Source organism: Clinocottus analis, unplaced genomic scaffold (assembly GCF_023055335.1).
Source record: "Clinocottus analis isolate CAN_PGR_092001 unplaced genomic scaffold, fCliAna1.0.p SCAF_9, whole genome shotgun sequence".
In the NCBI taxonomy this organism is placed as follows: domain Eukaryota; kingdom Metazoa; phylum Chordata; class Actinopteri; order Perciformes; family Cottidae; genus Clinocottus; species Clinocottus analis.
In genome coordinates, this window is record NW_027176251.1 from 17,143,512 (window position 1) to 17,157,638 (window position 14,127).

The following is a 14,127-nucleotide window of genomic DNA, read 5'->3' on the forward strand; positions in this document are numbered from 1 at the left end:
CCCAAACAACGAAGTCATGACAGCGGCGTAATCATCGTACTTTGCTTTAAATTTACGGAATAATACGCGACATAAGTACCGGAAATATAAGGTTTGTAAATGCTTTATAGCATTTGTGTTTCCGGAACTGCTGCTGTGTTTCCTTCCCCGCTGCTATATTTGTAACACCAGCTGTGCATTCACCATATGTAGCGATATGTAACGTTAACGCTAGCGTTAAGTGTAAGCTTCGTTACTAACGTTGCTATAAAGCTTGTCGACAGTGAAATAATCATGTTCTAGCGACAGATAACATGTTATAATTGCGGGTATCCCGTGGGCTGCATTGTAAAGTAGCTTGCTATGATATCTAACATGTGGTTGTTGCTGACTAGTTTAGGATCAAGATTAGTTTAAGTGAAACATAACGTATGTGCGTGTTATTGTAACGTTAGCTATGTTTTAAACTGTTTATGTACATAATATGCTCATGTTTAATTGAGTTCATAGTGTCCATCTCCCAGTATGTGAATGGCTGCTACTGTTGTCTGCACCTAATGCAACACTTCCCTTCTGTTTTGTGATACAATCAATGTGTCGTCTCAATGTACTGTGTTTGTCATTAAAGGCAATACTGATTCTGCACTTGCAGCATGGAAGATGACTTCAGCCAATCCCTCACCCCGCCGGTGTCTCCATTTGCAGCAGACAGCCTGTGTGAGATAACTCCAGCCCGACCAACATGCTTCTGCTGCTCTGTGACGAAGGATGAACCCACTGGAGCCCTCTCCCCAGAGGGGTACGCTGCAAGAGGCTCCCTAAAACGGTATGGTCACCGTTCGTTCACCATAATCACAAATGATCAAACACATTTTTCCATTTCGAGGTCAACAGTTTTTACTGTATTCGCCTATTTTGTGGCAGAAGAATTTCTCCCAAAGAAAATTGTTGACATTGTTCACATTGTCAAAGTGAAATTCCAGTCACCTCCATTGTAATAGGTTGGCGAAAAACCTCAGTAAATGATTTTTTTTAACTGATTGCATCCGCTCTGTAGGCTGCTGTTGCGTCTGGACCCGGCCCCTGCCGAGTATGAGACAGACACAGTGGAGCTCTTTGGTTTCCCCTGGGTAACAGAGATGGCGTTGGTGGAATCTACAAAGCCACTCTTTGGTCTATTCAGGTAAGCCAAGATGTAAAGTCTGAAAACTTTGCTTTTTAAAACAAACCCAGTTTTATTGTTAATTTTGTTACTTAAAACCACTTTAATTTTGATGCAATTTTAATAGAATCCTTCTTAGATGGAGCTTTTTTTCTTCGAGATAACCAAAGTTGGTTTTGAAATACTATGTGCCCCGTTGGTCATTCACATGCATGTCAATGGCCTTTTCTCTATGTTTCAGACAAAAGGTTTACAGGCTGGAGTCCTTGGTGCAGTCCAGCTCACATGACTTTGGTAAGCTTGTGCCATATGTGGTCCACACTTCAGCTAATATTCAAACCTTTGCTTTCTTTATTAGCATTTTGTCCACCCAGTAAGCCATCATTTTATCACATTAACAGACATCGTACGTGTCAGCAGAATGCTTTTATGTACATTGGCAAACAGCCAAATAATGCCTGCAATGTAAACCGTCAATTCACATGTAGTTTAGTTTTAAAATATCAAACGCAGATGGGGGAGGAGGGCGGGGGGAGAGGGGCACTTTCATCATTTGCTTTTATATAGAAAAGAGGGGAAAAGTCTGAAGAAAAGTTAAATGTGCTCCCTTAGACATCTCAAGTTATGAAATATAAATCTTGTTTGCTGAAGTGTGGGTTGAAGCCAAGGCCTTTTAAACTGAGGGCAGTTGGTCTTACATGTGAGCCACAGTATCAGCCAGGAAAATGACTTTCTGCAAGGCAGAACTGCCCTTAGGAGAAGTCTTACTAGCCAAAGACCATATTAATACAACATACACTAGATTAAACACAAAATGTATGTATAACTGAGGAAGCAGTGACGAATAATAACGTGAGCACAATAATTAGTCAGCTATGGCTGACTGTATTACGCATCAGATTGTTGAGCTCAATTCTGAGAATTTGAGTTGTATTTGTGTGATATCTGACCCAGTGGGACTGTTTTACATAAGATTTAGTAAAACTGCCCACAACATCCCTTGTGTGTTGCAGGTCAAGCAGGCAACCTCCACTATGAAGCGGAGGACCTCAGACAACAGTGTGTTTCTTTCCTTCAGTATGTCAAAGTCTTCTTGCACAGGTAATTCCACACATTCAATGTCAACACCAGTACCACAAATTAGAATTTTGTATCTATACATTTTATCGCAGCTTTTCTTGGGTTCGTTTGTTAATGTGGACGGACACGCGTCGTCCTTTTGCATGTTCAGATACCTGGAACCCTCCAGCTCCCCAGGTACAGGGCCTTCACACCCGTATGAAGAGCTGGAGGCTCAGTTCCCCTCTGCTCTTCTGGAGGAGCTGTTTGGCGTCACCCTCCTCATAGGACGACTCAAAGACCTGCCAGCCAACATTCAGAGTGCCTTCACTATACCTAATCCTGGAAAGGTGTGTAATTCTTAGGCATCAATTGTAAAGGAGAAAGGCATTTTTCACAACCCTTAATTAAGAGTTCCCATCACCAAGAACCTTGCTATAACTTCATGTTCTACTATTTAAATTGGCGCTTTATTCCTTTTACAGATCTTTCCTCCCTCTTGGCATTTGTTACACCTCCATCTTGACATCCACTGGTCAGTCTTGGAGATCCTTCACCTACTTGGTCACAAGATGCACGGCAAGTGTCTGCTTAGACAGAAAATAGACGCCAAAAAGTGTGATAGAGCATTACGTTGTAGTGTCGAGACTGATGGTACCTTGTAGGATTGGAATCCAGAGACACCATATTCTCTCTTAGTACAAAACCGTTTGAATGATTGTACGTGGAGTCTCAGTGGGCAATAGTCTCCTGACTTGCAGCTCATTTGAGCATCATTATGATGGAAATTAGCTTTTAGTCATTCATACCTGTTCTCCTCTCCAGGCCAGGTGGTGTACGCCCACCAGTTTGTGAACCTGACGGGAGAGAACCTGACCGACACCAGTCTGTTTGAAGAGCACCTGTGCAGTCTGCTGTGTGACCTAACTGGTCTGGCCATGGGCAAATACAGCAAGGTGGGCGGCTGGCCACAACACATTAGCACTTCACGATTCTAGATTGTTGTTGGTTGTTTTTTTTACCAAAAAATAAATACTAATCTTGCAATTCTGGTATTAAATATGTTAAAACAGCATTTAGAGCTCCGTTGATAGAAAGTGAAGGGAAAATGCAGTTGGCACATACAGAATATAAATTTGTCTTCTGTCGTTTACCTGAGAAGCTTCTAAAACAACATACGTACTGTATGATGAAAACATTATTAAACCACATGTTTTGCTTGCTGATCAGTATTACAGTTCTAATAAAAAACCTTTTGTGTAATCTTCACGTCAGTGATAGACACCATCCATTTATGTAGAACGGAGCTGCAGTTGGGAGCTTACTATGTTCAATGGATCCTGTCGATTTGTAGGTGAGGCCTACAGAGGCCCTGAGCAGCAATCACCACCTCTGCTCCTGCACCAAAGAGCTGTGGGTCCTGCTCATACACCTTCTGGAAAACAGGAATAAAGTGTTGCATGCACAGGTTGGGACAAACGCAGACACATTTAGTCACGCAACAGAACACGACTCTGTCTGTACTAAATCAACTTATGTGGAATGGTTTTTCTCCCGTAGTCTTTCTGGAGCTACATGAACTCGTTGTTGAGGCCCCTGGTTTCAGGGAATCTAGCAGCGGAACAGTTCAGTGGCCTCCCGACGCATTGTAAGGACCCTCTGGGGTTCACATGGTGGCTGGTCACTCACGTCGCAATGTTAGGCCAGTACAGTCGGAATGGTGCACTCCGGTCCGAGGTAAGAGGATCACAGTAATGACACTAAGAAATTACACTGCAAATATCTCTTCATTTATATGTGTATATATGCTGTATACTTTTTTTGTAGATTCATCTAATTCATTTAAGTATTGAAATGTTTACGACAAACATTCTCCACGGAAGTTGTGGTTTTGAAGACCTCTCATCCAAGATGCGTCTGCAGTTCTATAATAAGTCTTGAATTAATTTGTTTTGGCACTTTAATAAAGATTGGTGCCAAAACTAGACATGTTGGTGAACAGAGACGAATTACATAGAACTTCTTTGAAGAAATAAGTGAGACTGATGAAGATGGTGCCTCTGCATCATCAAGAGCAGATAGCTGGCCGTGTCTCCTTTAGTCTTAAATATGAACCCAGGTGACACTGATGTAGAGAGGTTTTTTTTTTTAAAGTGAGTTTGTATAAGGTACTTAACCATAGTCAGTATTTCCTACTGTAGACAACGGTCGACACGGACAATCAGGCAGGAATATGGGCACAGGAATAAAGCATGTACTGCTGTGAACGGGGGCAGAAAACAAAGGGGATTTTAGCCACCTAAATAAAAAGGCCAACGTAAAAGAAATCAATACCAGTTTGTATTATTTAGAATAATTTCTGTGCTTCATCGTCAGACAACCTTTTACCGATAGGAAACTGAAGCCGTTCTATCCATCATGTTCTCTTCAGGGACACATGACTCCATTGACAAAAAAACGGTAATTTCGCCTCGCAGAACACAGGAGCTGTTGGTCAACTGCTGCTTCAATCAGTTAATTTGTTAGTGTTTTGTCTAAGGAGTATTGTGGATTTGAAGAGAGCATAGATTAATAAAACGGCTTAAATTTGCCATAGGAAAAGACATATTGTTAAAAAATATTGTTAATACTTTAACTGATCTAGTTTTTTTTAGGCATCTATAATATTGTTTGCTGCTGCCCCCGTCCACAGCAGTACGTGCTTTGTTTCCATGCCAATATTCTTGGCTGTTTCTGAACGGGTGGCGTGTCGACCTGCTGGTATATGACTGTGGACAAGTACAGGATACAACCCTACTTCCGAATCAGAATTATCCCTTTTGATAGATCATGTTTGATATTGTTTGTTAATGTATTGTGTTTTTTGCACTCACAGAAATATCTGGGGGATAATTGGACTTTTGTGGAAGAGTTGCTCAAGTTTACTTGTAATCCCAAGGTCGGTACCTCTTTAAATTACAATACATTTTCAACCCCATTGGGATAAATAAAATACACATATATAGTTTTAGTCGTAATCATGTGTATGTGTAAAAAACAGGGAGGTCTAGCAGAGGAGCAGGTCAGGATGCACGTCCACTGCTGTCTGAGTCTTTGTCTGCTTTGGGAGCCAAGCACCAGCGCTGTCTCCATCCTCTGGGACTACTACAGCAAGAATCTGGTGAGGACCGACCTTCAATGATGGTGCAATACACACAATACAAGTTGCTCAAACTGTTACTCAAAAATGTGTTGCCTCATTTTCTGCATATCTCCTACAACCACTTGGCTGACTTTCGTAATGTGAATTAACCACACGACCACTTTTTGAAACGATGCATCATGTTCTTTCAATGTTTCCTTGGATTGGTTCTAATGTATGTCATTGTAATAGTTTTACTGTATGTAAGAAAGTACATGGTAATTTCTTATCTGTGATTTTTTTTTTTGGGTCATGTTTGTTGCCTTTTTTCTCTTCAGAAAAAGGTTGCTTTAATTGAGCATTATAGAGAAGTCATGTGGCACATTTTTCTTCATGTTATCATCAAGGCCTGTACAGTTACATTATACATCCTATTCTGTCCCTGCGGCTCAGAGTGCTTCATTCACCGTACCCTGGCTCGGGATGTCTGGCATGGGCATTTTGAGCAAGACGCCCCTGGCTCTATTGGAGCAGGCCCGCAGCTGCTGCTCCCCCTCTCCCCTCCACTCCCCTGGACACACCCAGCTCTACCGCTCGGCCAACTCCTTCCACATCTTCCTTCGAGTGCTGGCCCTGTGCCTCGCCCAGGACAGGGCTGGTGGAGTCCCACAGAGACAGATCAAAGGAAGGTAAGTGTGGATAGAAATCTGGGAGGCTTTGTAGTTCTCGCTCCTTCACATTCACTCTCACCATTAAAAAAAAAAAAAAGAAAAGAAAGTAGGTCTCAGTGCCAGGCAGCTGACTCCATATGCAGCGTACATAGTATTTTGGAGGAAGAGAGGATAAATAGGGAAAACATGGAATAGAAGCTGTGAGAAATGATTACTAATCAGGACTAGGCTTTGTAGCGTTGCCTTTTCCCCTTGATCTTCTCATGTGCGATGTGTTTAGTGTGCTATTTGGATTTGTGTGTGTGTGTATAGGTGCACACTTGCATGAATACACAAACAACATGTGTGTTTGTTCGCCATCATGCATTTCAATCTTGTTTGTGTGCGTGCCAGGTGCACCGCCGTCTCCCGGTGCGTCTTTGATATTTACTCAGGCCCCCCGGTGGAGCAGGTGTCTCAGGAGTCAACCACCTGCTCTTCAGCACAGACCAGAGCCAAGAAAGCCTCCTACGGATACACACACACACACACACACTGCACCTGCTCCCTAGAGCAGTGACATGGTGATCAGTGTGTGAGGCCATTGGATGGAGGAAAAGTGTGTGTGTGTGTGTGTGTGTGTGTCTTTGTGAGGGGAAACTTAAGAAAGAGGAGAGAAGAGATCACAAGCTAATGTGCACATCAGAACCGAGCGCTGGACCATCCTGTGTCCCAGACCGGCTGGGCGCCAGAGAGAGGCAGCCGTAGATAAATCCGCCTAATGACTTCCCTCTGTCTGGAATGTGCTCAGTAGCACTGCAGACATGGGGGCTAATTAGCTAACGAGCGTGGCGGTTAATTCGCCTTAACGAAGCTGTGTTGGTTTCCAACACGGATAGAGAGGGGAGCTTGGATGGTACGGTGGAGCGGGGGAGATGTGGGTGGTAGGCAGTCTGGCAACAGCCACACTGGGTTGGGACAGGTCCAGATTTCTCTCCCCCCCACCTCCTCCCCTCCTTCTCCTCCTCAACCTCCCTCACCACTACCTCCTCCCCTTCAGGAGGCGCGAGGCGTGCCGACTGTATTGCTACAACATTTCGGCAGCGTTCCTACTCCTGGCCGGGCTCAGCGGGACACCCGCGTCGACCGCATTAATGGGAGCGACTGCAAGCATGTTGATCTCCAACGCCGGGAGTTAGGAGCATCTGCTCGCCTCCGTATGAAAGGAAAAAAAAAGCTGTCCGGAATAAACAAACAGACAGGCAGGCAGGTTGGGAGAACACAGAAAATCCTCACTGCTGCCTCCCAGCTTGCTGCTTATATCCCTGTTACATATTACCCATTTATCTACTTAAATCTTCCCCCACTCACACTCTTGACTGCATGCTTGGCCACCTTTTTCTCTTTTATAGTCCTCTGTTGGTGTTACTAATTTGATTTTGATGTTAACCTAGTCTCTCTCGCTTCTTTTTTTCTCCGCTCCTTTTTAAATAGAAGGAAAAAAATGTAAATCATCCACACTTCTTACACTGAGTTTGTCTTGGGATGCTGTCTGTGTGTGTGTGTGTGTGTGTGTGTGTGTGTGTGTGTGTGTGTGTGTGTGTGTGTGTGTGTGTGTGTGTGTGTGTGTGTGTGTGTGTGTGTGTGTGTGTGTGTTTATTGATCTCACTCTGGTGTTGCAGTAAATTGGTTTGGCTGTAGTGAGAGGGACCAAGCGCCGACTGCTGTGTGTCTGAGTGTCTCTGACATTTAACATGATCTTTAAAGGCATTTCTCCACAGTGCCCGCAGGATCTAACAGCGTGCTGGGTGAGAGAACCACCCAGCACGCTGTTAGATCCTGCTTACTCCCTCTCAAGTTATTTTTATATATTTATTTTGTTCTCACACACACACACACATGCAGACAGACAGACCGGGCAGCCCAGCCTCTCCCCTGGAGCTGAGAGGGCAGGTGGTGGGATGCATGGTGGGGATGGAAAGTTCACTTAGTCAGCGTTTAAAGTCAGAGAATTAAGAAGAACAAATCATCCCTGAAGAGTTGGTTAATGGAAGTAAAATAATATTTGAAATTTGATTATTTATTTATATAATTTGTTTTGTTTTGTTAACCCAGATTAAGCAATATTGTAAAGAGCAGACAGTGTAATTTTGAACCCGCCCACTGACCACCTCTTACTCTCCGAGACCAGTTCTTGGGCCACATTTATTTATCAAAATTCCCTCTCGTTTTTTCAGAATTTATTCCAAGTTCTCCTCAAAAAAGATGCAGGAGCTGCCAGAGGCAGGCCTCATGAACTTCCTGCTGCTGTTTCTGGTGGTGGCCAGGCAGGTGGAGCTGGAGGATGTGGCCGGCCGAGCCTGTGAGCTGCTGGGTTTCCTTCCCTCTAGCTGCCCCACTGGGCACCGCAGCCTGGTCTGGAGGGGACAGCTGTCACTGCTGCTGTTGTTCCAGGTATTGTTTGTCTATTTGATATGGTTTATCAAAGTTCAATTTATTTATTTTTGACATCGTCTGATATTTCTTTCCAGGAAAGGGGTCTGGATGTCGGTGCACAGGCTACCTGGCTGGCATCCTCCTTTAATGAGACAGCCAAAGAGTTCTACAATAAGACCACAGAAGTCTCTCGCAGGCTGGCCCTCTGGGGGCCCCTGGGATCATACCTGGAGGGTGTGGCCGAGGTGTTCGAGACAAGCACCAGCCTCAACCTATCCGAGGAGAAGCTTCTCAACGAGGGGTTTGATTGGTTGTTGCGTGCCTGCCGCCTCTCTGAGCTGAATTCGGCCCTGGGCTTTCTACAGATCGTCCTTGCCCAGCTCAGGTGAGACGACTGGCGTAAATTCCCACAAGGCTGCAAGCATTTCTTATTTTTATTCTCTGTTTCTCTCGCTCCTTTCTTTCACCGATTCCTGCTCCTTCACTGATAGTTGACACATTCGGACAAATGTTTTCTGGCCAAGACCAAGTTGAGCTTCTATTAAAATCCACAGACCACAGCAGAGGAGAGCAATCACTTCTGCTCTTCCCAACCCTGCCCCAGAGTCCACTCACTTCTCATACTGACAATGGGTGGATTGTGCTGTCAGCAGGAATGAGTGTCTGTAAAGACATTGTGTTGCGTTGAGGCTTCTGTTAGACTCGGCAGACCCAGTGGCCCCCATGTCACCCGCACCAGGTGCTGGCGAAGCTCCGAATAGAGTTACGGGCCCAGGGGACCCTCCGTGGACCCTCCTGTCGTCGTGGGGACAGCGGCAGGGCTGCAAGTCCGTTTCGTGACCATGGTCGGTAGGCCGTCGGGCCGGGTTCAGCCGCGGGACATGGGTGTTCGTTACACGTTCGACCCCGGCTGAAGGTCAGAGAGCCACAGCTGAAACACTGTCCGTCTATGTGGGGAGGTAGAGGTGGGAACAGAAGGGAGAGTAGATACAAATCAGGTCAGACTGAAAGGCTTTGTAGTGAGGAATGATGTGTGACCTCTCACTGTAGATTTTCAGTTAAATCTGGTGTTCTAGATTAGAGTGTCACCTTCCTTACCAGCTTTTAAGTTTGCAACACTTCTTTACTTTAGGAAAGTAGTAAAGCAAGCAGTACAAAATGTAATTGAAATCGCTTCCAAATGTAGTCATGTTGGCAGCACAAAATCACGACACACACATTTTATCATCTGAAATTGATAGTAACTAGCATATTAACTAAGTTTTTCTCATTTATTTGATGTTAAACAGTTTGAGGGAATATTGCAGTTTAGGTTTTGCATCACACTTTACATCGCCACACAGTTCAATGCCATGTTCAAACAGGACTCCACCTGACAACCTTCCATAATAAACTTGGAGAATGATGTGTAAAGGTCTACATGGAACCCAAATGTTGATTGAAATATATTCTGATTGCCGCAGTGTGCAGGATTTTCTTAATTAATTCCACGCTTGCTGTTCCTAGACCCAAAAAGTCTACTTGGTTGCAATGTAGGTAATCAGACAACTGACTTAATCTGATAAACTAACAAACAAAATATATATTTTTTAACAAGCAATTTGTTATATATTAGCAGAATACTGAAAACATTAGAAAGGCAGAACAGAGTCTGCTTTTAAATCTGTTTAGTTATGGCAAGTAATTTTATTAATGTGATATTCAACAACATTATTCCATATATTCCTCATATCCCACTGACCTTACTCAAAATTCACTCCTTCTCAAACAACTTCTGATGGAAATATTTTTCTTTTTTTTGGGATACTCAGTGCTGCAGACACATCAGCAGTAGGTATATATCGCAAATATTTGCTGCATGTCTCTCTACGTATTTCTTTAATCCCCCCTAATAGCCCACAGGAACACACTGGGTGCTTTACTGAGCAAAAACTATTACTGTCACTTTATACTTACACCACTTACAAAAGGTTAATAAATGAGCTGAAACACTAGAATAAGGACATTGTAAAGTTAAGTGTTCCAGAGCCCACCTCCCTGATTCTTGTAGGTGTATGATTGCTTTAACTCTCCAGTGTATATGTTCCACCCAACACACACACACACACACACACCTGCCTACCTGCTTGTGCCCACACACCAAAAGTGAAACTGTAACCTCAGAGTACTCCTCTTATTCCAACGCTGGGCTCCTATAACATGGTAGCTCGTTAGCTTTGACTAATTCCCAAACTACCCATCTGAGATCTCGGGGTTGGAGGGCACACATTTGCACATTAATGGCCAAGAAGAGAGAGAAGAAGAGAACTCCCAGAGGCCGTCTGTGTTATGGCCCGGACCACACTGACCCATTTAACCAAACAGAAAAAAAGAAGGAAAAAAGGTCTCTCTTTCCAATCCGTCCCACCAAATTAAACATAATTCTTTGGTCCTGGCAATTCTCGGTATCTCTTTGTGATTAATGTCTTTTCTGTGACACAATTAATGGGCAATTATGTAGCCTGGCAAATTCAGCTTGTGCATCATTATGTCTACTGAGAGCGAGCGTGGAATCTGCACACATTAAGAGAATTATTCTGCCAATGGCTTGGGACGCGGAGGGTCCGAACGTTCGCTCTTGATAGCCATCGCCATGGTGCTGAGGCAGGACGCCAGTCCCAGGCATAATTCTCCAATTCAAATTCCTTCCCATCGTGACCCTCTACTGTGGGAGTGCGGGGGTGTCGCTGCCTGACGGGGTGAGCTGCCATTGGCACGCCACGTTGGCTTGTTTTTTTGGGACAAACAAGTAATCCCCATCTCCTTGGCTTGATAAAATGCAAGCCTTTCTGTGAAGAGTTTTCCTTTTTATGAGCATAGCATTAAGACGGATATAGAGCCTTCCTTTTCAAAGTCGATGACAACTGCTGTTAGGTAACTTTTGAGAAATTTTGTATCAGCTACACCTATGTTTTTTATGGGGATACATGGACAATGTTGTTTGTCCATGTATCCCCATGGACAAACAACTGGTTGTGTGTTTGATATGTCATTGATAGGATGCTGTGTGTGTGCGTGCGTGCGTGTGTGCACGTGCGTTGGAGGAAGCCGCAGCAAGGAGGATTAAGTGGGGTCTCTGATGATGTCTTGTACAATGAGGGTTGATGGGTGTGAAAGGCCCATTCCGCAGTAGTAACGAGGCTAATGAATTCAGACTCTAATCGATTGTCTCAGCTCTCCCTGGATTAGATGCAACCTTGCTGGAAGGGAAGGCACTGCTGAGGTGTGTGCATGTGTGTGTACCATAGTGGCGGACTAGAGTGTGTGGTTGAGCATAGGAAGGAAGGAAGGGGGGGGGGGGTTACGATTTTTTTTCAGTCCTTCCCCTGCACACCTCAACCCCGCTTCCCCATCCCATCCGGGCGAACGAGGGGGACAGGAGGATCATCTCCAGTCTAAATGAGATTACAGCTCCTTCAGCTGCTTATCTGGGCTAATGCCAGCCACTGTGGGGCTGCTGTAGCGGCTGGGGCCAAGGCCAGGGATGAGCCAGAGGAGCCAAAGTATAGTCTGTGTACAGGGGATCAGCATTAGGCTGCTCCCCTCTATGCCTATAATATCCTCCTTCCCCACCTCCGCCTCCACCCTGCTCTGCTCCACACTGCAGCGCACCGCCGCACGCAGTAATCCCCCAGGAGAGAAGAAAGGCAAAACACATGAAGAAGAAGGAGTGAAAGGGAGAAACGAGGGAGCAAAGAAAAGGATTTGAGAGAGCGGAGGGCGGGGTTGGACTGTGTTATACACAAGAGCACGGCACTATGTTTGGATTTTGTGTCTGACAGATTTGTTTGTCTGCTTTCTTTGTGTGTGTGTGTCTGTTTGTCCTTCCAGACGGGTCCATCAGCGCAGTGTCCAGTCGGCGCTCGCCTTGGCCTGGGCTCCTAGTAACGGCAGTGTGGTGAAAGAGCGCCACCTAGCGGTAGCAGCCGCACTCTGGGCGCACTTCTTCCCCTTCCTGCGCAGCCTACGCCTCTCCCAGACCCCTCCTGCACAGCTGGCAGATGCTGCTGCAGGTCAGTAACGCCCACTGGCAAAGAAGAAGATACGCTGAGCGGAGGGAGGACAGGGTGGGGCGGAGCAGCAAAGAGTTGTTGGACAAGCGTTCAACCAAAATGGACTCGTTACGGCCAATACTGATCATTTTTTACCGAAGGCCAGCATTTCGCACGAAGGCGGATAATTTAAATTGAATTTGGCGGAGAGAAAATTAGTAGTTTGAAAAGAGGACGAGGTGCTTTAGAGAAGAGAACATAGTAAAACACTGAGGAAATTACATCAGGACGCATGGCTACAATTCTTACACTGCACTTTGATCGCTCAAGTAATCCAAACAAAACAATGACATTGTTTCCTCTTCCTCAGGCTTCACCCTGTTGGCCTTCGACCTGCCCAGCTCCGCACCCCAAGACCTTCAGCCCCACCCAGTCCAGTCCATCATGCAATGCTTTGGCTGGGACGACATGGTTCAACCAGTTTTGATAACTCGCTACCTCCCCCATCTGCTCCAAAACAGGTACAGTTGGCCTCTGAGAACCCTTGGCTTTTACCTCACTCCAAAAGCCATTTAGTCCCATCGCTCCGAATGGGAAAGCATCAGGTCGATCAAACGAGGAAGATGACTGCCTCTGAACCTGTCAGCTATCAAGCTTCATCATGCTAGATTCCCCTTTACAAAGTTGTTTTGAGGACTGGCTGTAGGTATATTGGGTGCAATCTAAATAATAGATGAGACAGTGAGCGTCCTTGGTATGATCGAAATGGGTTTGAATGAAGAAATTGCTCCCATGCCTCTAAACTGATTCCAAAATGTAGCGCATCTCCACAATCACACTCAAGGGTACAATGGGACTATTTCAACCTCAAAGGTCCTCTTCAGACGTTGCCAAGTGATATTAAGGTGCTACACCTGAATATAAAGCCGGAACAAGGGCACTCCTCGTATTTATTGTTTAAAAGTGCCAGCCTGCCAAGCCGCCATCACTAGCTCTTTGAGCTGCTGGAAAAATGTAATTTATAAAAAATGAAGTAACGCTTTCATTCTTGCGAAAATTTAATTAAATTGCCACCCGTTTTAGATATAAATGATCACCTTCCCTTATCATTCTACACTCAACTTAGAGGAAATCTGATGGGAATAAGCATTTATGTGTTTCAGACACAAGTGGATCTCAATGTTTATGGCTTGGCGTAGAAATTCTCCTGTCAGAATACAACAAAATATGACCACTTCAGCACATTGAGGTGTTGAATGTGAATTTTAGCATTGACATTAATGTTAAGTGTTGTTGCGTGTATGGCTTTTGCCACTCACTTATTAAATGCTTGATGTTCCTTCACATCTTCAAGTAAAGACCAGTAAATCCAAAAGCCGCATTAAAACTTCACACGTGAAGTTGTTCTTCGTCTTTTTTTTTTGCAGTGAGCTGGTGTCCTCGCTAAGTGGAGATTCTGACGGTGTCGCGTCTGGTTCGGCTCAAAGGCTGTCAGTGAGGGCCTGGTTCCGCTGTGTTCTACAGCAGCACCTTCAAAAGAACCCAGATGGGTCTGACAGCAGAACAGGTAATGCACTACAATGTGATTTTATAAAATAAAAAAAAGAACACCAAGCAAAATTTACTTTGACTCAGGTGAAAATGAAATCTCTAGCATGTTAGGGAATTCAGAGGTGTATCAGCAAACGG

At 44.7% G+C, this 14,127-nt stretch overlaps 1 protein-coding gene across 2 annotated transcripts in view; it reads left to right on the forward strand.

Annotated features, from left to right (window-relative positions):
* Window positions 1–14,127, forward strand: part of mms22l (MMS22-like, DNA repair protein) — an 18,174-nt gene continuing 4,047 nt past the window's right edge. Inside the window, exons 1-18 of one of the 2 annotated variants that reach the window (XM_068569149.1) lie at window positions 1–91; window positions 608–805; window positions 1,037–1,162; window positions 1,383–1,435; window positions 2,155–2,242; window positions 2,373–2,550; window positions 2,686–2,779; window positions 3,026–3,156; window positions 3,555–3,668; window positions 3,761–3,937; window positions 5,076–5,138; window positions 5,241–5,360; window positions 5,775–6,010; window positions 8,209–8,425; window positions 8,503–8,792; window positions 12,278–12,459; window positions 12,809–12,959; window positions 13,866–14,005. In XM_068569149.1, coding sequence (XP_068425250.1) covers window positions 633–805; window positions 1,037–1,162; window positions 1,383–1,435; window positions 2,155–2,242; window positions 2,373–2,550; window positions 2,686–2,779; window positions 3,026–3,156; window positions 3,555–3,668; window positions 3,761–3,937; window positions 5,076–5,138; window positions 5,241–5,360; window positions 5,775–6,010; window positions 8,209–8,425; window positions 8,503–8,792; window positions 12,278–12,459; window positions 12,809–12,959; window positions 13,866–14,005 — 2,533 coding nt within the window. In that variant the 5' untranslated portion in view covers window positions 1–91; window positions 608–632. The remainder of the gene's footprint in view (window positions 92–607; window positions 806–1,036; window positions 1,163–1,382; window positions 1,436–2,154; window positions 2,243–2,372; window positions 2,551–2,685; window positions 2,780–3,025; window positions 3,157–3,554; window positions 3,669–3,760; window positions 3,938–5,075; window positions 5,139–5,240; window positions 5,361–5,774; window positions 6,011–8,208; window positions 8,426–8,502; window positions 8,793–12,277; window positions 12,460–12,808; window positions 12,960–13,865; window positions 14,006–14,127) is intronic. The other variant, XM_068569150.1, reaches the window with a different exon arrangement.